The sequence below is a fragment of the Haliotis cracherodii genome, unplaced genomic scaffold (genome assembly GCF_022045235.1).
Source record: "Haliotis cracherodii isolate W230 unplaced genomic scaffold, xgHalCrac1.p SCAF_11, whole genome shotgun sequence".
Lineage (NCBI taxonomy): Eukaryota > Metazoa > Mollusca > Gastropoda > Lepetellida > Haliotidae > Haliotis > Haliotis cracherodii.
In genome coordinates this window covers 46165907-46189504 of record NW_027266266.1, presented here as the reverse complement: position 1 = coordinate 46189504, position 23598 = coordinate 46165907, and the positions used below count along the sequence as shown (strand labels likewise).

Below are 23598 nucleotides of genomic sequence, written 5' to 3'. Positions count from 1 at the left end.
AAGATACGAGTGTGAACAGATTCTGCCGCAGGCTGTTAAACCTATGTGATGTTTTTGACGTCTGTATTGTGAACGGTCGAATGGAGGGTGACACAAATAGTGAATATACGTACGTCAGTAGGCAGGGCAGCTGTGTTAACGGTTGCTTCATCTGCTCTATGAAATGTTTTCACACACATCTATGTTGAAAGTGGGTGAAAGATAAGACTGTGATCATTTTCCTGTGGAACTAAGTTGTAAATATGGCGATGACGTAGAAGACCAGCAGCGGGGAATAAGTAATGTACATTATAATAAGTACATTTTCCACTAAGTTATTAGATCGTCTGTTGTTAGGTGTTGATGAGAATGAAGATAAAGAGTTAAACGATTTTGTAAAAATAGTTTTAGAATCAGGTGATTGTATAAAAAGTTGTGTGTCAAATATACACAACACACCCAATATAATAATATTAAATGGTGAATGTAGATCTGCTAAGCGTGCCTGCAGGAGGGCACTTCGACAGTTCAGATGGCATAGAAATGAACATTCCATTAAAAAATATTGTGCTTTTAGGAATAAATACACTCTTCAAATAAAGAAACGCATGGTTAAGAAATAAGGATATTTATTAAGCGGATGTAAAAGTATCCACACAAAAAATGCGGGAACACAATCAAATGAAATTAGACACAGTGATCGACAAAAGCATTGTCGTCATTGTCAGCATTAATCCAGTTCAGTCATTACACATGTGGAGCCGCAAGAGGGCGTTTTGTTCAGTACCTGGTCACACCACCTCTTGCAGCCGTCACTGCTCGACACCTCTTTGGTACAGATTGCACAAGTAGTCGGATCTTTCGTGGGGAATTCTTCGCCATTCCTCCTGTAAGGCGTTGGAAAGTTGTGCCAGTGTGTGGGGACGCTGGTGACGTTGATGGACCCGTTGATCAAGCTCGTCCCACAAATGTTCAATCGGGATGAGATCCGGCGATTTGGACGGCCATGGGAGGACATTGATGTTCTCATTAACAAGGAAATTTACTGTTGTACGTGCTGTATGAGGCCGGGCGTTGTCATGGAACAGCTCCCTCTTGCGGTCCAAAGTTTGGAGGAGGTGAGGACGCAGAATTTGGTCTATGTATCTGTTTGCTGTAAGATTGCCCTGGACAACCACTAACTGTGATCTACCCGTGTAGGATACGGCTCCCCACACCATGACACTCCCTCCACCAAATCGGTCCATCTGTTGAACACAGTTCATGTCGACGTCGGTATACACGTTGTCTTCCATCCCGTCGTTGAAGAAGAAAACGTTGCACCAAACGCCTCGCCAGTTCCTGAGATCCCATGCCTGTACTCTGTTGCACCACCGGACACAGCGTTGACGGTGTAGATGTCGCAAGACTGGTCCAACTTTTGGTTGTCTCGCTCGAATTCCCTCTTCCCTTAGACGATTTCTGATGGTTTGGTCGGAAATTCTTCGCATACCAGGCACATGTCCTTCAGTGTCCGTTTATGTAGCAAATCGATTCTGTAGGTGATGCAACCGGATGTATCGATCTTGAGCAGGGGTGGTCATTCTTGGTCTTCTACTTCTGGGATGATCTTGAGTCGAATTAGTGCGGGTATATCGATCCCATAGACGAGATATGGTGAGCATTGAAGTGTCTTGCAACGGAAGGGGACTCCCCTGCTTCCAAACGTCCAATGGCGATATTTCAGTCAGCTGCAGTTAATCTTGGCATTTTTCGATCTCCGTTCGTAATGAACTGATAAATTCTGTACGGACTTTTATAGTCAGTGTCTCTACTCTTGTTTCCAACATTTTGCACGTGCTTTGTGTTGAAAACCTTTTCTGAAATCAATTTCCGTGCATCCTTTGCATTTCTGCTGATAAACGTTTAAAAAAACAAATATTTTGAGATGTGTTTGCGCGCAATGCACAACAAACATGACATGATTAGCAGGAATCAAACATAAGAATTGTCTTTATGACAATTGCTGGGAACAACAAATCTTATTGAAATTCTCAAAACACCTAGGCGTTTCTTTTTTTTGAAGAGCATATAAGCAAACATGTAGGAGGTCTAAAATTCAAGCTCGACAACATAAAGTAGATAAATTATGCAAATATCTCGGTAACCCTACAAATTTTGGAAAGAGATTCGAAATATTAACTCAAATTAGGGAATTTAACCAGTTATGATACAGACACAGATATATGTTATCATGACCATTATACTGATATTTTCTCTTAAGAATGAAAAGTCCCCATGACTAGATAATCTTCTTGTTGAAATGCGTAAATGTTTGTTAAATGCCGTTTTGAGGAAAAAAGATAAGATATATTCAAGTAGCCGTTTCCCTAATATGTGGTCGAAAGCTATAATTGTACCTGTCCACAAAAAGGGTGATCCTAATAATCCAGATAACTATAGAGTAAACTCCCTGAATAGTACACTCAGTACAGCCTTTACATGTATTTTAAACAAGAGACTTACGCTTTGGGCAAATATGAGAGACACACTTCTGGTAACGCTAGCAGGTTTACAAAAACAGCCCAGTTAGTCTCGCACATGAATATAAATACCTGGGTATTTCATTTACTAAGACTTTGAATCTAAGAAAACTGTCCACCATTTGGCTGTAAGAGCCAAGAAGGCAATGGTCATGTTACTTACCTCTGTATCTAAATTATAACCTGTTCCACCTAGATTTTATTTTAAGCTTTTTGATGCCCAAATTGCAGTCTATCCAGCTCAGGACTTTGGGATTTAAAAAAAGTATAAACCAATACAGAAAATACATTTATATGCATGTAAAATGTTTTTGAAGACAGGAATAAACAATCCAAAGCCTATGGTTTATGGCGAATGTGGAAGATATCCGATGTACATTAATGCATATATTCGTTGTTTAAAATACAGGTTTAAAATTTTCGAAATGCACGAAGACCGCCTGCCTAGAAAAACATACAAAATGCTACTTGATCTGGACAATCATGGGTACACAACATGGGCATCACATATTCGTTATATGCTATTTTATCACGGTTTCGGTTATGTGTGGTTGTATCAAGGTGTCGGTAATAAGCATGATTTTTTAAGATTATTTCATAGAAAGTCACCAGATATGATTCAGCAGAATTGGAGATCGACACTTGAAAACAGTTCAAGACATGTCATGTATAGATCTTTTAAATCGTTGATTGAACCTGAATTGTATTTAAATGTTCTAACATACAAATCTCTGTGCATAACATATTCAAGATGTCATATCGGATTGTCTGAAATAATGGGTAACATTGGACATCGTCCTATATCGTAGCCAATGAGATTGTATCCTTTCTGTCAAACTTGTATAGAGGATGAACTTCATAAAGTGCTTGTTTATACTGTTTATACTTATTTAAGGGAACCACACATTCCACAGAAATATCTGCGTTTATCAAATTTGTATTCATGTAAATCTCTGTTGAATTCTAATGATAGAAAAAAATTCTGATGTTAGAACTTTTTGTTCATCATGCACTTTCTCGGCACAAGAATCTTATAGTATCGTGAAGTCATTTCGTTAAATAATTGTGTACATCAACTTTGTAACATTGTCTCAGCATATGTATTGTATGCAGCACATTTCTATAGCTGTGTTGTACTCACGGATATTATCTCTTTGTATATGGGCCGGAGGCCTTTAGTACGATAAAACCACTTGAACTTCTGTTTTCTTGCACACGATATTCGGTCATGTTGTCTAAACATTCGGTTGTCAGTGTTCCTGAACACAGAATGCTAAGAACAAAGGGACAACTGACACACAATAATGCATCTAATACCCTAAATGTAGTCTTATTTTGTTAGTATGACAACTATGTAATGTGTTTCATCAGACTGCTGAGTCATACGACGAGCTTTGCGGCCCACTTACATGCTTCTCGTACAAACAAACCAAAAGTATGTGAAGAAAACATTTGACACGTTTATACAAGTACATGAAATAATAGACTTTTGGAAGAATGTTCGCCTATAGAGTAAATACCATATACAAGAATTATGCGATCCTTAGAGTGTCATTCTTGAGAATAAGAACTGTGATTGTGACGTATTTCCATTCACTCAGAAATAATTTATTTAATACTAAAGTACATAACAAACTCTTTGTTTTACATCCTTTATGCAATTAGAAAGCTTATTACCAAAATCATAAGGTTTAGAAATGACTGCTAACTTCCTTTTATCATTCCTTTAAGATGCATATATACTTTCATTAGTGAAATTGATGAACTTTCAGATAGAGTAAGCGACCAACACAACTTTGATTTCCCATGTGAACACCTCGTCATTACATTATTACAATACTATCATCACAAATATCAGACATCCACAATCCCTGTCTGAGTCTGTCTTATAAACGGATATCAGAATGTTATCTGGTTATATCAACCCCAAGCTTGACCCTTGAAAAGGAATTGAGAGATTCAGACCTTATGATAATGTAGTGATAATATGTGAGACCAATATGCCAACATATTAATTACTGGAAAGTACATTTTGCTCCAAATAGTTGTCGGCGATGTCTATGCAATGGTGGCTAATTATATGTTAATATAGAATTATTCAACAGATGGTAATTTAGTTTCATCAAACTCGACCAATCATCCATATATTCGTTAGGATATATACCTTTTCTCAGCAACAAATGTCGAGATAACTGATCGGTGTATTGGTTCGTTAAAGATTGTTGGCATTAGCTTAACTGTCCAGAGAAGATAACAGAAACTACGCTATCTATGAATCTGAGACCATTACTTTGTTTTGCTCTCGCTTTTCCATCCTTGTCTGTATAATGTATTTTTTTAGTCAAAGAGCATGATATATATCATTCCATGTTATGAGGAATACATCTTAAGCCGCCATCAGTCTTTGAGATAGCTTGCATTATGAGATGAGAATCCTATCCTCGAAGATTACGAAATACAACGGGGATTGGTATTGTTTGGGGATTTATTTAAGTTTTAAGTTGGTTCACCATCATACTGCACAGCTATGTATCCAAACCCGAAAGCCTTATGATGTTGAGCTTGACATGTCTAACTGCATTCAGTTCTGCATTCGTGGCGGTCGGGTAGTCTAGTGGTTAAAGCGTTCGCTCGTCACGCCGAAGACCCGGGTTCGATTCTGTATTATACGGAGTGATTCACTCATGATAAAATCTATGTCCATCATTTACAACCCTCCTCAATTCGGTGCGTATTAAACGATTTGCATGCATGGTTCAGCCAAAGTTAATATTGTAGAATGGAGGGAGTGATTGTTGTTTAATGCCATAGTGAGTAATGTTCCAGCTATGTCACTGCAACGTGTAAACAACTGAGTCTGAACCAGACAGACCAGGGTCTGAAAACCAAATCCAGTAATACATGGTATTTAGTCTATTCGAACAACACGCGTAGATTACAATTTCCCCCGAAATACCTAATGTAAGAATTTGGCCCTGGTGGCTGATGATTACGTGTATGCATGACCCATAATATCCTGCACACAAACACACACAAACACACACACACACACACACACACACTCTCATGGCATGTTAGTGGGCACCACCACACCTCTCCGCTGGAGGAAGTCAGTAACGATACGTGCTCGGTGGGCACAAGCATTACCGTCTTGTCACCGGTTCAGGTCCCTTTCTGGATGGACCATACGCAGCGGTGTTCTGGTGATCCATACCCACCCCCCAATGCCTTACGTCGACCTTCACATGACGAATGTGAACGTGGACTCATCTGAAAAGATTACACAAGACCTTCGGCGATTCACTCAGTTTCTATGATCAAAACACCATTGGCGTCTGTCCAACCAATTGTCAGCGAGTTGTTTTGTTTTTGTTGCTGAAGTGTGATGTGCAGACCTATCTTGGGAATCGAACCCGTCTCTACACTGTGACGAGCGAACACTTTAACCACAAGGCTACCCAACCGCCCCTACTGGTCACTGGAAGCATAAAGGGAAGCACGTTACAATGTTAATATGGAAGTAGAACTGCTGACACACCGTACGTCAGGTTCATTCAGGTCATGTTGGCAATAGTCAACAACTGAACAATACACACCATTTCATATTCGAGGGGATGGTTGAAGGCTGGGACGTTGTTGCAAAAATATTTTATAAATGTTGAAGAAAAGAAGAAATTGTCTGATTAAAGAAATATGTTGTTGCAATATGTTCTTTTCAAGAATATATTTAGGCTCATATTATAATTTAAAAATATATCTGGTTTGGCAGCCTTAGCTGAAACCATATCTGGTTTCTATTCACAATCCGAACCTACATACGCATGTCTGGCTCACTCAGGTCATGTTGACATAAATCAGCAACTGAAGATGACACATCATACAATGTATTTCAGTTGCACTCAGTTCCTGTTCACATTAGTCAACAGCAGGGAAATACACACCAATTGTCTGTTTGGTATAATCACCCCTGATAAAATCTATGTCCATCATTTACAACCCTCCTCAGTTCGGTGCATATTAAACGATTTGCATGCATGGTACAGCCAAAGTTAATATCGTAGAATGGAGGGAGTGATAGTTGTTTAACGCCATGGTGAGTAATGTTCCAGCTATATCACTGCCACCTGTAAACAACTGAGTCTGAACCAGACAGACCAGGGTCTGAAAACCAAATCCATTAAACATGTTACTTACTCTATTCGAGCAACACGCCTAGATTACAATTTCCCCCGAAATTCCTACGGTAAGAATTTGGCCCTGGTGGCTGATGATTACGTGTGTGATGACCCGTACTATACGGCACACACACACACACACACACACACACACACACACTAATGGCATCTTAGTGGGCACCACCACACCTCTCTACCTCTCTGCTGGAGGAAGTCAGTAACGATACGTGCTCGGTGGGCACAAGCATTACCGTCTTCTCACCAGTCCAGTTACCTTTCTGGATGGACCATACGCAGCGGTGTTCTGGTGATCCCGACACATACCCACCCCCCAATGCCTTACGTTGACCTTCACAAGACGAATGTGAACGTGGACTCATCTGAAAACATTACACAAGACCTTCGGCGATTCCCTCAGTTTCTATGCTCAAAACACCATTGGCGTTTGTCCAACCAATTGTCAGCGAGTTGTTTTGGTTTTGTTGCTGAAATGTGATGTGCAGACAAATGCAGATATAATGTTTCATTCCTTTTATTATGGTCACGGTTCACATTAAAGTACATACATAGACAATGAGTGGCAATGAAATAATATATTCTTTCATAAAGAGAGCGCCCAACTGGATAAAACTGGTATTCATGTGTCGTCCACCCGCAATGCCGCGCTATTCAATTTTACCGACTCGCCCTAGTCCACAACACCATTATTTCAATGAATATCTGAACTCCAAAGGACAATCCTTCATCTTCTCCTTGAAGAGATGGTCACACCACTCATTTTGAGCGACAGTGAACCAATTCTTCCAGTCGCCAACCTCACCTGACAAAAACAAAAGTCAATGCTTGAATGAAATGGTAGAATATTGTAATGATGTATTTTTTATATGTATGACTTTTTATGTGTGTGTGTGTGTGTGTGTATATATATATATTATTAATACCTCATAAAAAATACATGAATTCCGTAAACACAAAAAGAAAGAATCATCCATTCACAACATCTAATCAACCATGTTAGTCGCTTCATCATTGCCAAAATACAGCGTGTCTGCATCTTTCAACAATGATGAATATATAATTAAAAGCTTCCTGAATTGCTCAGGGAATTCTCGTGAATAGTCAATTGGTCAAGGTTGTTTTACAGTTACTGAACAAAGGACCCCCTCACCTTATGGCAGCAGTGCTGTGCAGTGCTACCATACCTTTCTACGATGTCAAGTAATCCCTACCTTCTTTCCCACCTCTGCCTAATATGTAAATGACTCTTAGTGACAAGAAGCAACCCTGTCTAAAAGTTTCTAGATATTACATTGCACAGAACGCACTGGATCACATTTCATACATAACCTTTTCTAGAATTATGATTCCACATAGCATCCTGGGCAACTAACAATCACATTTTCTTGATATTCCATTTCACAGATGATACTGTGAGATTCATACTCACAGCTTTCAGATAATCCATCCACAGAAGGTACTGGGAAATAAATGCTCACACCTTTTAGATATCCCATCTGACATGATGCACTTGGAGATAAATGCTCACCTTTTCTATACATGACCTTGGAAATGGGTGACTTGCTTTTCTGCATGGAGGCGAAGCTGCACTGATCACACACTTCCTTCACAAACTCATCACTGTTAATTCCAAGGAAGGATGCCACTTTTTTCATCTCGCGGAATACATTCTTTAAACATGTAAAACATAAACATCACTCATATCCCGAACAGACCAAAAGCCTGAACATGAGCACACGACATCATAAACACATTAATATACTGAACACACGAAATGATACCCATGAACACTCGTCATTATAAACACATTAACATACTGAACACTAAACTTGACTCACATTGTCACGAAATATGCTTTGCAGACGCCAAAGTAATGCGTCAGTCAGTGAGATGAGTTTATGCCGCTTTTATCGATGTTTCAGCAGCTGAGACCAACATCTATGGACTTCATGCAATGTACTTATTTGTGGATTCGAACTGGGGACATTGATGTAAAGAGATTTATCCACATAGCATCAACCCGATTTCCCGGACAATGAACATCACACTCAACACTATCATTTGTAAACAACAGAAGAATAACAAAACCATGTGCCTCTTGCATGTCTTCATAGTTAATCGTCAGTATTGGGACGTCAGTGGTTTTCTTCACCTCCTCCCTGTCCTTCACATAGTCGAACCAGGAACCGTATTCAACTGAAAAAAGGTACACACTGGTCACAAATCCATCGTCAAAAATAAATCGTATAGTAAAGCGGTTGGGTCTATGGTGTGTCAGAAGTGTCGGACGAAAGCCCAAAGTGACGAGGTCGTAGAGGTCAACCTCCTCGATAAAAGCTACGACCAAGCAAATGGTGCCGATAAATCAAAGATGACAATCATGGCGAATTTGGGATCAGCGTACTCTGGCACAGCCAACGGATGGTAGAACTGTTATTTAAAGTATGTGTGATATGCAAGAAGAAAATATTGATCATCACCTACAGTACATGTTTGCCATTGTGTGACCAAAGAAAAATACGAAAAGCACTCACACTTCCCCTCCAGTGAGGGTCGAAAGAAATTCTTCCACTCTCCAGTGTAGTTGTAGGCCCTCGATAGTTTCTTCACAAAGTTGTAGAAAGAAACAGTCACGTCCTTGGGGTTCCTTGTCACGTACAGGATCCTAGGTTTCTTTACCTTAACTTGCTCTGGAAGTTCGTTGAACCTCACGTGAGTGTTCAGGATTCTAGGAGAAGGGACATCTTTGTAGTAGTCATCAACGTTGCAATTCTCCATCAAGTTAAATCCTTTGGCCACTTCATCACGTTCGAGTTGTTCCGCCGCCAGCAGGCGAACCATCTCGTAGACCCAGTGAGTGCCTGCATAGAAACACCACAGGGGCCTTCATGGCTTGGGAAAAATACATTCCATTTTGTCCTTGCACTTGCCATATATTATTTTTTACTACTAATGATAGTGCACTAATGTGATATTCATGTCATGAAATTATGCATACCCTGAAACAAAGCAAAGTCTTTGTGTACAATGTTTGATTTGGGATGAGATCGCATTTCTGTTTAACGACCAGTAATGTACTGTGTAATACATGTATCCTGACACCATACAATGAGGGGCGGTCGGGTAGCCTAGTGGTTAAAGCGTTCGCTCGTCATGCCGATGACCCGGGTTCGATTTCCGACATGGATACAATGTGTGAAGCCCATTTCTGGTGTCCCCCGCCATGATATTGCTGATATATTGCTAAAAGCGGCGTAAAACCAAATTAACTCACTCACTCACTATATAATGAATAATGATCTGATGGTTTTCCTACTATATCCCCCCCAAAACAAAACAAAGAGAAATATCCAAAGAAGCCAGGTTGGTTCTGTCTCACATTTTCAGATTATATTGATGTAGACCATGGGCCAGAGATTGTAAGCAAATTGTGATTCCTGACCTGACGAAAATTTTGTCATAATTATATTTCTGTATTGATAAGTACAGTCTACATACCTGACTTTGGAAAAGTACACACTAGAATATCATCAGAGCGGATTTCAGCAGATGGTAATGTCTCCAGCACTTTTGTTTCCATACATCCGGGGAAATTTGGGTATTTGCGGCCATTGTAGTTTATCATCGTCAACTCGTCTCCACCATCATCAGCTACATGTATCAACTCCATGGCGACTGCAGGTCGTAGGTTTCTTCACTCTTGACTGTGGTTATAAATGACTTAAATCTGATACTAAAGAATATTTAGGGAGTTGTTTATGGTTATAATGTATTGGAGATAAACCGGAAACGATATAAGTAAACCGGTAGTTCTAGGCATTCGGCCAATCTGGACCATGCAATCCAGTGATTGATATTGTGATCAACTATCAACACCGTCGGGGTACGATGACACGCCACGAACCAAGTCGCCAAGCCGGATCACTCAGTACATCATATCGCCTCTTACGCCAAGCATATGTTGTTGGGGGCAAATTCTTAGCCGGAATGCCCACTTAACAGGAACATCCTTGAAGTTAAAACGATCACTCGTTATGCCTGGGTGAAGCGGAGGAACCTCATACATGATGTGCACTATAAAGCTGTAGACTATTGCCAATCTGGCGTTAATGTGAGGTGTGGTTAGGTGAAATGGGGTTTAACGTCGCGTCCAAGATATATAGCTAGCGACGTGCCTGCACGTCGCTGTGTGTGGCTGCCTGTACTATTCCGGACTGATGCCGATTTATAGTGCTAGCTCACTGAGAAACCAAGCCGCAGTTTAACATGAATACCCCACTCAGACACAGTATACTGACTCCGAGCCGACCAGTCCTTGATTTAGCCCCTTAATGCCGAGCGCCAGACAGGGTAACAACAAGTACCATCTTTTAACGTCTTTTTGTATGACGCGGCCGGGGATCCAACCTACCACTAGACCACGGAGGTGGTCATCTGAGGTTAAGGAACCTGACATATCATGTGCACTATAAAGCATAGACTGAGTGAATATGACATTTGACATGCAATTAACAGCCGTGGGCTGTTGAGGACATAATCAGTTTTGAGCAGACACATTACAACCGATATTGCTTTCGACTGCAGTTCACATTGACAGACACAGTTGATTCAGGAGACACGCGAACATGTGTGGATGCATGTAGTTTCCATACTGGACAGAGAGTTTTTCCCTCACGACTCCCTGACTGACTCGTGGAAAGAGTATATTCCCAGAGGGCGGTAAATCTGTGACCGATCCCTGACCGCATAATAGCAAAGTACATAATCTATAAGGTATAAAATGTGCTGAATGATGTATCCATATCTGTGGCGTATCCATATTAAACTATGGCATGGTATCTCATTGAGCAAACACTACAAAACCGGTATAAGCCCGGTCCCTAGTACAAGAACCAACACGAACATGCCAGAAGGTAGCTATAAGTGAAATAATATTGAACTTACCGTACCACCTTAATTTACCATAAGACACCAGTTGGTCAAGAAAGCATACATACGTTACGTTATACACCAGAACACAACATATACTCACCACTGGACGACCAACTCCCTAAATATACTTTGTTATCGTAGCAGTTTTCATGTCTGACTGTTGCATCACTCAAAATGCGAACTTTGCCACCCGTTCACGTACCCGTCGTACATAGTTATTGACACAAGCTGAGCGCTTCCTGTCAGAATCTGTGTACACTATTAGGTCATCGTGACTTCTTCCACACAATATTCGGTGATGTTGTCTAAACATTCGGCTACCAGTTTTCCCGAACACAGAATGCAAAGTACAAAAGGACGACTGACACACAATAATGCATCTAATATCCTAAAAGTAGTCTTATTTTGTTATTATGCAACAATGTAATGTGTTTCATCAGACTGCTGAGTCATACGACGAGCTTTGCGGCGCACACACATGCTTCTCGTACAAACCAAAGGTATGTGGAGAAAACAATCGACACGTTTATACAAGTACGTGAAATAATAGACTGTAGGAAGAATTTTCGCCCATAGAGTAAATACTATATATAAGAATTATGCGACCAACAAAGTGTCATTCTTGAAAATAAGAACTGTGATTATGACGTATTTTCATTCACTAAGAAATAATTAAATTGATGCTAAAGTATGTTACAAACTCTTTGTTCTACATCATTTATGCAATTAGAAAGCTTATAACAAAAATCATAAGGTTTAGAAATGACTGCTATCTTCCTTTTATCATTCTTTTAAGATCCATATATACTTTTAATAGTGAAATTGATAGCATTCTGTGAATGTACATGGTACAACTGCTGCAGTTTAATGCTTTCACATTGATGTAATTACAATTAAACATATGGTAGACACGTACATAAATGAAAAGACCATATCGACCAACACAACTTTGATTTCCCATGTGAACACCTCGTCATTACATTATTACAATACTATCATCACAAATATCAAATGGGCGTGGCTCACTAATACCCCCGACCCGCTGTTTGTTAGTAGTTTTAAAATAAATAATGGATAGGGTAAGGGTTTGAAAAATTCATAAAAAAATGGAACATTAATAAAAACTTCTTTTTTTCTTTTGACTTCACCCCTCCATGTGACACAGATTATATGTACTAAGTTTGAGATGAATCCACTGAATAGTTTAAGAGAAATCGCGAGGACAACGTTTTCCGACTGACAGACGGACGGACGGAACTGTGGTATAACTATATACCCCCGACATAAAAGGTCGGGGTATAATAAAAGTAGTGCAGAAGATGAGGGTACGGGATCAATCCCCCACCGAAGGGAGATGTGGACGATCTGAATGGACTAATAGCTAATTATTTTGCCTGGAAACCGACGACGACGAACGACATATATTTATATCATGATGCAGCATGAAGCATTATCTAAATGGACATTTTTGGTTGTATTAAAGGAACATCAATATTAATTAATAATGGATAAAATGTACTATAACCCATGAGTGTATTGGTAAGGTAAAGGAGCAATACAAAAACTAGCTATATGTTGCTAAGGTTTGGTGAAGTAACCAGCAATATGGCAAATATACTTGACAGCCCCATGATATTACCAAGGAAAACGTTTAATATTTCCATAACCAAATAAGTTGATCAGGTTGACCACATGTTTCTTGCACATGAAAAGGAAAGACGCAAAACATATAGGTATGTTTTAACTACAGTAGACAGAGGCACAAGATCCAACTGAAGTGGTTATTGCACTGGATCGCATATTGAAGTGTGGACCCTTAAAATGGCCTAAGTTATTTCAACTAAATCCTGGAGGCGAGTTAATGGAATCGGTAACTAAACCCTTAACAAAGCATGATGTTACTTTCAGTCGTGGTGAAAATAAGGTCCATCGAAGCCAAGCTATTGTTAAACGAATTAACCGAACATAAGCAGATTGCATGTTTGGATTTCAACATGGGTTTGAAATGAAATACGATCAATTAACATCAACAGATGGCTGTCGCCTATTGTTTAATACCTTGTCCATATTTTCCGTTCTGTGCATGCGCGATTTCGGGGATTGTTTTCTTTAATGTCACCACTATTTGAGGGTGATTCATAAACACATTCTCATGGTCGGAATGTTACAATTCGGGTGTCGCGATTATCAGCGATTATAAAAAATGAAGTAACAAGATGAATTGGTAAGAAACCATCCAAAGCCCTTGAAATCTGTAACTTCTGAACAAAGACTTTCAGATAGAGTAAGTGTATGATATTTATACCAACTTGGTGAACTCAAAAAAGGTCAACACCATGCAACTGTTTCAGTTTGGTCTCTAAAGATATATAACATGAGTCGATTGGATATGAAACAAAGTGCGCCTTTTTCATATTATATTAAAGATGGGTCAGCAAGGTTTTTTTAATAGTAGTACTCTTTATCAGAATCTTACTCACATCAACATTGCCTACCCACTCAAAACCACCAGTCCTGTGGGTAAAGTTGACTCATATCCCGGCCATACAAATTATTGGCGCCGAGATATATGTGTGTAGTAGGTTTACTCCTATCATATGCTTCTACTAATTTATTTTTGGCCTTAATTTTTGGCACCTCATGATCCTTTTTCAATAAACAGCTGACTATGCTTGTCGTAAGATGAAACTAACGGGATCGGGGGGTCAGGCTCGCTGACATGGTTGATATCCAATTGCGTGGATTGATGCTCATGAAGTCAATCACTGGATTGTCTGATCAAGACTCGATTATTTACAGAACGCCGTCATACAGATGGAATATAGGTGGAGCGCAGCGTTAAAAATTATAGAAAACAAAACAAACTAAACAAACAAGTGCGTATCATAATCAGTAAGTAGTTGTATTTCTACATTAGTCTTCTTCAACAATGCATCCCACGAGAGTCAGGGACTGGAATAGTACCTTGCTGGATCCAAACCTTAATGATTTAATCAGGTCTTTCTAAATATCTCAAATACATCATCGAGTAACAGTACATCAATCTTTAAGTATAGATCATGACAAACACAGCTTACTGCCTGGTTTATCCCACACATTAAGAGCATGTTTTTAAACAGCATCATTCATTTTAAATTCTGTTTGGTTACTATAGAATTATTCAACAGGTGGTAATTTAGTTCCATCAAATCTAGACCAATCATCTATATGTTCGTTAGGATATATACCCTTTCTCAGCAGCAAATGTCGAGATAACTGATCAGTATATTAGTTCGTTAAAGCGAAGTCATCAGGATCGTTGGCATTAGCTAAACTGTCCAGAGAAGATAACAGAAACTGTATGCTGTCTATGAATCTAAGCCCATTACTTTGTTTTGTTCTCGCTTTTCCATCCTTGTCTGTATAATGTATTGTTTTTGTCAAAGAGCATGATATATATCATTCCATATCATGAGGAATACATGTTAAGCCGCCATAAGTCTTTGGGATAGTTTGCATGAATAAAATGAGATGAGAATCTTATTCTCTAAGTTTATGAAATACAACGGGGATTGGTATTTTTTGGGGATTTATTTTAAGTTTTCAGTTGTTTCACTATCATACTATAAAACTATGTATCCAAACCCGAAAGCCTTATGTTGTTGAGCTTTACATTCAGTTCTGCATTCCGGGCAGTTGGGTAGCCTAGTGGTTAAAGCGTTCGCTCGTCATGCCGAAGACCCTGGTTCGATTCCCGACATGATTACAATGTGTGAAGCCCATTTCTGGTGCCCCCCGCCGTGATATTGCTTACATATTGCTAAAATCGGCATAAAGCCATACTCAGTTCTGCATTCAGTATTTTCAATCTGTATTATACGAGCTTCAAAGAAGACGTAAATTATGAATGATACTAGCATTTGATTACAATAACGATCAAGTTTTAGTATTGTCTTCTGAAGGCATATCGATCCTTTGAGCATTCTGTCCAACACCTCTCCAGTCTTCTTTATGTGCTTCTATAATATCTTGTCTCAGGTATCGATGCAGACATCTTTCACAGAAATAAGTCTTTTCCTTCTGAGTTGTTTGATCATAACCCTTTGTCCGTGTATAATGATATCTACTATCATTTATAACCAGAAAAAATAGGAACAATTTCTGGATCAAAGCTTATCCAGTTAACAACAGTTTGATTAGAATGCCCGAAAATATTTATAGCTAAAATATTTTGCTTTAATACTTTATTTATTTATTTATGAGATCGGTGCATCTATGCCTTCAGTTGTGTCCATCAGTCTCGCGATAGCTCGAAGAACAATTTGTATAATTGGAATCTGAAGGAAGTAAGGTAGATATTAGTGCCCATCTTAATTAACCCCCGGTTTGTCACAGTGTTAACAACTCGATGATCTTGTGAGACAATCTATAGTTGAACATGTCGGTCGGTTGGTTGGTTTGTTGTTTAACGCCGTACTCAGCAATACTCCAGCCATATGACGGCGGTGTGTGAATAATCGAGTCTGGACCAGACAATCCAGTGATTAATATCATGAGCATCGATCCACGCAATTGGGATCGATGACATGCATCAACCAAGAAAGCGAGCCTGACAACCGGATCCCGTTAGTCGCCTTTTACGACAAGCATAGTCGCCTTTTACGGCAAGCATAGGTTGCTGAAGACCTATTCTACCCCAGATCTTCACGGGTATACTTGATCATGTGAGACGACTTAAATTTTCGTGATTGAAATCTACATATGTATTGGATAATTGGTCAAATAATGGTCAAGAACGTGCCAGACAGGGCAGGGTCAAAGTTTAAATTTGATCGTGCTCGTGATAGGGACCGTAGATCAATGTTTTCTATCAATCGAATATTGTTTCCTATTTCTTTTTAGGTCTAGTAACTAATGTTGAAAAAAGAAATCATAATAATATCAGAAAAATGCATGGGCTTCAGCCAAGAGAGTCTCCAAACCGAAACCACACAAGCGACTGATTTTCGGATTTCCAGGACAACAGCTTCTACAATATTAAAGTTTTCAAGAAGGAGACTGTTCCGGTCGATTGCGCGGCTGGGAGTGTATTTTGTCACAACGTTCCCATTGAAAATATTCGTAATTTCTAAAACTATTAGCATGTTTGTCATGGCTAACGTCTGAATGATACAAAAGAAATGATACAATATTATGTCATGATTACTTTCTTGCCATACATTTATTGATATAATTAAAAGCTCATGATGTTCACGAACAGATTTGTTATTCAATATACATTCATGTATATTTTTACATTGAACATATTCCATCTTGATAAGCAACAATCCGTTTGCAAACTTTAAAATAAATATCAAGCCCCCTTGACCAATTGTTTACTATTCGATTAAAAAGCTTATATTTTTATCAGATTTGTGCTGTGAGAAAAAAAAATGGAAATTGCTATGATCAAATCTGTGGTGCTCTGTTAACAGTTCTTTTTATCCCCCGCCGGGCCAGAAGTGGCCGAAGGGGGATAATGTCGTGGCGCAGTCCCTCCGTCCGTCTGTCCGTCCCACAGAGGGTATTAAGCTTGTGAAATCAACTCCTCCTACAGTTTCCAGAGAATATCTCTGACACTCTAAACACAAGATGTCGACATGTTGATGATACGCATATCGCAGTCCCGTTTCATTTCGACTAATTTTGACAGAGTTACTGCCCCTGTTTTACGGCGCTTCATTCGACTCGTTAAAAAAATCATGCGGGGGATGTTGTGCTCTCAGAGCACTCTTGTTAGACTTTCTTTTCAGATATTTGCTGTTTGGAAGCTCATCTGTATTGGTCATATAACGTACTTATAAACACCAACAGTTTCATTCTCCTACACGAACAGGTGTTCTCATCCAATTGTTAAATTATAGGAACGTGTTGCAGAACGTGAAATTGGCATTTCATGATGTAAATTCCATACACATCCGCACAGAGAGATATATTGCTTACCCGTGAAGATCCGGGGCAGAATAGGTCCTCAGCAACCCATGCTTGCTATAAAAGGCGACTATGCTTGTCGTAATAGGCGACTAACGGGGTCGGGTGGTCAGGCTCGCTTACTTGGTTGATGCATGTCATCGAATCCCAATTTCGTGAAGATCCGGGGTAGAATAGGTCTTCAGCAACCCATGCTTGCCGTTAAAGGCGACTATACTTGTCATAAAAGGCGACTAACGGGATCGGGTGGTCAGGCCCGCTGCCTTGGTTGATGCATGTCATCGTTCCCAATTGCGTGGATCGATGCTCACGATGTCTGGTACAGAGTCGATTATTTACAGACCGCCGTCATATAGCTGCAATATTGCTGAGTGCGGCGTTAAACAACAAACCAACCAACCAACCCAATTTCGTGGATCGATGCTCAGATGCCAATCAATGGATTGTCTGGTTCAGACTCGCTTACTTACAGACCGCCGTCATATGGTTGGAATATTGCTGTGTGGGGCGTTGAACAACAAACCAACCAACCAACCAACTGACTTCCTCCAGTAGCATAACGTCACCAGTATGGCCTCCTCAAAAAGTCATGGGGAGATTGTTTCGGATCGTGTCACTTTGTTTAAACAAATGTTTAACCAGTCGTGAGGACATGACCCATTATTGATCGAGTCACCTCAAACGTTAATTTTTTGACAAAACACCTTCGTTGTCTTTCTTGGTTGTTTTTACCCTAACAACACACCGCTAACTGTTGATTGTCATGTTACACCTTGTCTTTCGTATCAATCAATTACCATCACTCGCTACCTCTTTGTAAAGTCCCCGACCGCGTCAAACCAAAAGACGTTAAAAGATGGTACATGTTGTTACCCTGTCTTGCGTTCGGCATAAAGGGGCTAAAACAAGGACTGGTCGGTTTGGAGTCAGTATACTGTGTCTGAGTGGGGTATTCAGGTTAAACTGCGGCATTGTATCTCAGTGGGCTAGCACTATAAATCGGCATCAGTCCGGACTAGTACAATCAGCCACACAAACACACACACGTACATGCACGTCGCTAGATAAGTGCAATAGTCTTTGACGCGACGTTAAACCTCATTTCACCGCACCTCACCATAAATGTATACATGTAGAATTGTACAAGAAACAAGAAACACGATGTAAGTTGATAATGAATCAAATATTCATGTCACTAAGGATATTAAATGACAGTATTATTAAAGGATGAATATATTGATCAAACATTACATTTACCTGCAATCCATTCACAGTGTAGCATTACAGCATACATTGTATGTATGGAGACTATTGCCATGGCCCGCCACGCGGTGTTGGCGTGATACTCCCATAAAACTTCTAATTAGAGCCATAAAGAAGTAAAATAGTTTTCGCAGACATCTCAAATTATTCTCAAATCATTCGCGAATTATTATCGAATTACTTATCCACGGATAATTCGCGAATCATTTGCAACTCATCCGCGAATTATTCGCAATTGTACTGCAGAACTCGATAACAAAATTTTGCGTTGTAGTGTACATGTATGCAAGAGTTGTGTGCACAATTGTGTGACAAAGAAAGATAAAAAACACTCACACTTCCCCTCCAGTGAGGGTCGGACGAAATTTTTCCACTCTCCAGTATAGTTGTAGGCCAGTTTCTTCACATGGTTGTAATAAGAAACAGTCACGTCCTTGGGGTTCCTAGTCACGTACAGTATCTTAGGTTTCTTCATTTTAACCTGCTCTGGAAGATCGTTGAACCCCACGTGAGTGTTGAGGATTCTGGGAGAAGGGAAGTCTTTGTAGTAGTCCCCCACGTTGCAATTTTCCATTAAGTTAAATCCTTTGCCGAATTCAGCACGGTCGAGTTGTCCCGCCACCAGCAGGCGAACCATCTCCCAGACCCAGTGAGTACCTGAATAGAAACACCATTGGGGGGCTTCATAGCTTTGGGAAAATAGTTTCGATTTTTGTCTTGCTCTTGACATCTAATCACTTTACTACTGCCATTAATGGCTGTTCAAGGAAGAGACAGTCATGACATGAAATTGTGTGTGGCCTGAAAACAAATCAAAGTCATAGTGTACAACGTTTGACTTTGGATGAGGTCGCATTTGTATTGAACGACCAGTAATGAACTGTGTAATACATGTATCTTGTCACTATATAATGAATAACGACTTGACCACCTTGTTTGGGTTACCTTGCCAATTACAACATCTTTGTACTACACCTTATGTTTTCCGACCATATCCTAAAAAGGCAACATTTATGGTTACGTCGTGGTTTAACAAAGCGAGAACACCCGACGGTTGTCTTCCCGCCATTTTGGTTCTATTGCCCTTACCATCTTCAGATTATCCTGATGAAGACTAGATCTTGAATTTTGTTGTTGGTGGTTTGTTGTATAACGCCGCACACAACAATACTCCAGCTATATGACGGTGGTCTGTAAATAATCGAGTCTGTACCAGACAATCCAGTGATTTACATCATGAGCATCGATCCACGCAATTGGGATCGATTACATGCATCAACCAAGTCAGCGAGTCTGACCACCGGATCCCGTTAGTCGCCTTTTACGACAAGCATAGTCGCCTTTAACGGCAAGCATGGGTTGCTGACCTATTCTACCTAGATCTTGAAATTGTAATCAGACTGTGATTCGAGACCTGATGAAGATTTTGTCCAAATTATATCACTGCATTGATAAGTACAGTCTACATACCTGACTTTGGAAAACTACACACTAAAATGTCATCAGAGCGGATTTCAACAAATGGTAATTTCTCCAGCACTTTTGTCTCCATACATCCGGGGAGATTTGGGTATATGCGGCCATTGTAGTTTACCAGCGTCAACTCATCTCCACCATCATCGGCTACACGTATCAACTCCATGGTGACTGCAGGTCGTCTGATACTTCACTCCAATAACCAGAGCATCTGGAGCACCTGAATGTGGTTATAAACGACTTGAATAAGAAACTGAAGTGTATTGAGAGGGTAACAAACGTTATATTTGGGATAACACTTTCTTAGTAAAGTACAGATTCTCGCACTTTTTTGCGGTTGCGTCCTGTCCGGGATTCGAACCAACACTTGTCAGAGTGAGGCACCTAATCGCCAGCACACAAAGTCTGCGATCTAACCCACTCAGCCACCGAGGCTTCCACAAAAATGAAAGTGCGACAACTGGTAGTCTAGATCACGTTCTTTGAGTACCCCTCTGACACGGCCCCCATGGCCGAAAGTTATGAATACACAATGCCACTTAGAAACTTGTCAAATGTTACAAGGGATAACAGAGTTTATAGTTATAATGTATTGGAGACTATTGTCAAACTGGCGTGAACAAACCTGACATTATGTGTTAACAGTATTACAAAGCTGTTGACTATTGTCAACATAACGTGAGCGAACCTGACATATAACTTGTATTACAAAGCTGTGAACGATTGTCAAACTGGCGTGAACGAACCTGACTTTATGTGTTAACAGTATTACAAAGCTGTAGACTCTTGTAACCCTGACTTAATTGAACCTGACATATACATATATATGATCTGTGTTACCCCGGTGACAATTGTCAACGTAGAATGGGTGAATATGACATATGACATGTTATTGACAGCCGTGTGCTATTGAGGACATAATCAGTAATGGGAAGACATATCACAACCGAGATTGCTTTCGACTGCAGTTCACATTGACAGACACAGATGACTCAGGAGGCACACGGACATGTGTTGATGCATGTATACCCCAAACTGGCCAGAAAGTTGTTCCCTCAGAAATCCATGACTGTCTCTGTGGTGTCGTGGATAAAGCATATGTCCGGAGGTCGGAACAAATCAGTTGTTCGACCCCCTGACCGCGTAATGTCAAAAGACATTGTCTATAAAGGATGGCATTTGCTGTTACCTTGTCTGACGTTAAGCATTAAGGTGAAGTGAGGTGAGGTGAGGTGACATGGGGTTTTACGTCCCATGCAAGATTATTGCACTTGCATAACGACATGCATGCACGTGTGTGTGTGTGTGTGTGTGTGTGCAGCTGCTTATAGTGCTAGCCCACTGAGATACCATGCCGCAGTTTAACTTGAATACCCGCCTGAGACACAGTATACTGACTCCGAGTCGACAAGACCTTGTTTCAGCCCCTTAATGCCGAGAGCCAGTCATGGTAACAACAAGTACCATATGTTTACGTCTTTTGGTATAACGCGACCGGTAAATGTTAACACACTTGATGATACATATGTGACGCTTAAGTTGATTTTGACAACCCGGGCCAAGTCGGTCCGAACACAGACCAAACACGTCCCATAGAGACTATGTTGAGAATGTAGAGGGAAATATCTTCACTTTCAGCAACGTTTTGGCTTTACATACCACAATCTGTGACGCTTTTAAGTGATATTTAGGCAGATATAATGCTAGTCTATATATGTAAACACATATGATGATATACCTATGAGGTCTACGTTGATCCTTTGACAGCCGGAGCCACGTCGGACCGAACACTTGTGAAACTATGGAGAAAAGAGCTTCACTTTAACCAACGAGTCTGCCTTAACTAAGGCAAATAGTGGCATTATTGTCGCCGGCAGCCTTATTTCTACTTTTATCCATCTTAAGGCTGCGCCTCCACTGTCACATATAGGGAGTTGTGCGTGCTACCCGTACCTGGCTTAACGCCTAATTCACCTGTTTCTACCTGTGACGTCACTACAATTTCATTGTACAGTCAATTGTCACCTGTCAGTCTGGTAGGATGGCCGACAGTAACCAACACCTTTCTGATGTTGTCATTTCTTGTTAAAGGTAAAGCACACCCCTTATATATGCCTCCTACATCTATATATAATTGCTAGTGTAGTAATAATATCGGATACAGTACTTAACAACTGAATACTTTAAGAGAATTCATGCGGACAAAGCTTTCGGACGGACGGACGGACAGACGGACGGACGAACGGACGGTAGGAACCTTGGTATAACTATGTACCAATCAAGTACTTACTGTAACTTCAAGTCAGCAAAGAATCGATCGCGCATAATGTAAAAATCGTGCTAATCGCCATTACTAACTTAATCACTTCAATAGCATAGCACGTAAGACAGTGTGAAAGGAATAATACTTTGTGTATATATGTTTCGTATTTTAATACCATATTATACCAAAAACACTATTTTATGGATCACTGACTTCGTGCCATAGGTGTGACGTCAGAATGTTATCTCATTATAGACGACGCACAAGCATGCAAAGCCAATCAGTGCTCATATATATTTGGCCTATTTTACTTCTATCATTATTATATATATCATATCAAATGGACAGTGTCACCAGTTAGTCTGGTAGAATGGCCGACAGTATTCAACGCCTTTCTGATGTTGAAGTTTCTTGTTACAGGCAAATAAATACATTTTAATAGACTCCGTCTTCCAATACTTGTCTGTTACAACTAGAAGCCTGACATTATACAGAGATATTTACTTATATATAGTACTATTCTAGAGATGAAAACGTTATGCTGGACAGAAGAATTTTTTTATCACGATAATTGCATTTGATACGTTTCATATCCTATTTCGTTAAAAGATTCCTCTTTTACATGTAACACAGCTCCGCTCACAGAGCTCGACTTCCTGGTTTTCAAGCGATTTTCTCGCAGTGACTTAATTATGCTTCACGTTTTTTATTTGTGATTGTTTATTAATGCCATCTGTGTATGTTCTATCAGTAATATATTGGTATAATGGAGTACTTAGCCAATAATAACGTCAGCCCGTCTCGGCCCGGCCCGGCCCGACGTTCAGGCAATCCCCTCATTGAGCTAGCGCTACAAAGCCCTATATGCTCCGGGTATGTACAAGCAGCCACACATACGTGCCGGAAGGTAGTTGTGAAATGATATTGAACTTACCCCACCGACTTACCTTACCATACGGTGATAAGACACTAGTTGGTCAAGAAAGCATGCACACGTTATGCTATGCACGTTCGGGCAATC

The 23598-nt window shown here is 40.1% G+C and overlaps 3 protein-coding genes across 3 annotated transcripts in view; all 3 read right to left on the bottom strand.

Moving 5' to 3' along the window:
• Nucleotides 1-11697, bottom strand: part of LOC139456554 (sulfotransferase 1A3-like) — a 17124-nt gene extending 5427 nt beyond the window's left edge. Inside the window, exon 1 of the mRNA XM_071238336.1 lies at nucleotides 11639-11697. The gene's annotated coding sequence lies outside the window, so the exon portion shown is untranslated. The remainder of the gene's footprint in view (nucleotides 1-11638) is intronic.
• On the bottom strand, nucleotides 7212-11871 carry LOC139456555 (sulfotransferase 6B1-like). Its single transcript, XM_071238337.1, has 6 exons — nucleotides 11727-11871; nucleotides 10193-10398; nucleotides 9229-9555; nucleotides 8790-8890; nucleotides 8223-8364; nucleotides 7212-7496 (listed from the first exon to the last, which is right to left on the bottom strand). Exons 2-6 carry the CDS (start codon nucleotides 10362-10364, stop codon nucleotides 7381-7383), a joined length of 858 nt encoding a protein of 285 aa, XP_071094438.1. The 5' UTR covers nucleotides 10365-10398; nucleotides 11727-11871; the 3' UTR covers nucleotides 7212-7380.
• LOC139455139 (amine sulfotransferase-like) lies at nucleotides 11203-23598 on the bottom strand. The gene is made up of 4 exons (XM_071236694.1): nucleotides 23525-23598; nucleotides 20309-20534; nucleotides 19175-19495; nucleotides 11203-11216 (listed from the first exon to the last, which is right to left on the bottom strand). The coding sequence occupies exons 2-4, from the start codon at nucleotides 20478-20480 to the stop codon at nucleotides 11203-11205; spliced, it is 507 nt and encodes a 168-aa protein (XP_071092795.1). The 5' UTR covers nucleotides 20481-20534; nucleotides 23525-23598.

Bases quoted from the DNA above. Each gene is read 5' to 3' on its own strand.
- LOC139456555 (XM_071238337.1), bottom strand. From the start codon at position 10,364: ATGGAGTTGATACATGTAGCTGATGATGGTGGAGACGAGTTGACGATG. The intron at 8,365-8,789 runs GCACATGGTTTT...ACATGTTTAAAG, and splicing joins ACTATGAAGACATGCAAGAG to AATGTATTCCGCGAGATGAA. The intron at 7,497-8,222 runs GTGAGCATTTAT...TGTTTTTGTCAG, and splicing joins CAAGGTCATGTATAGAAAAG to GTGAGGTTGGCGACTGGAAG.
- LOC139455139 (XM_071236694.1), bottom strand. From the start codon at position 20,480: ATGGAGTTGATACGTGTAGCCGATGATGGTGGAGATGAGTTGACGCTG. The intron at 19,496-20,308 runs GTATGTAGACTG...GTTTCTATTCAG, and splicing joins GTGTAGTTTTCCAAAGTCAG to GTACTCACTGGGTCTGGGAG.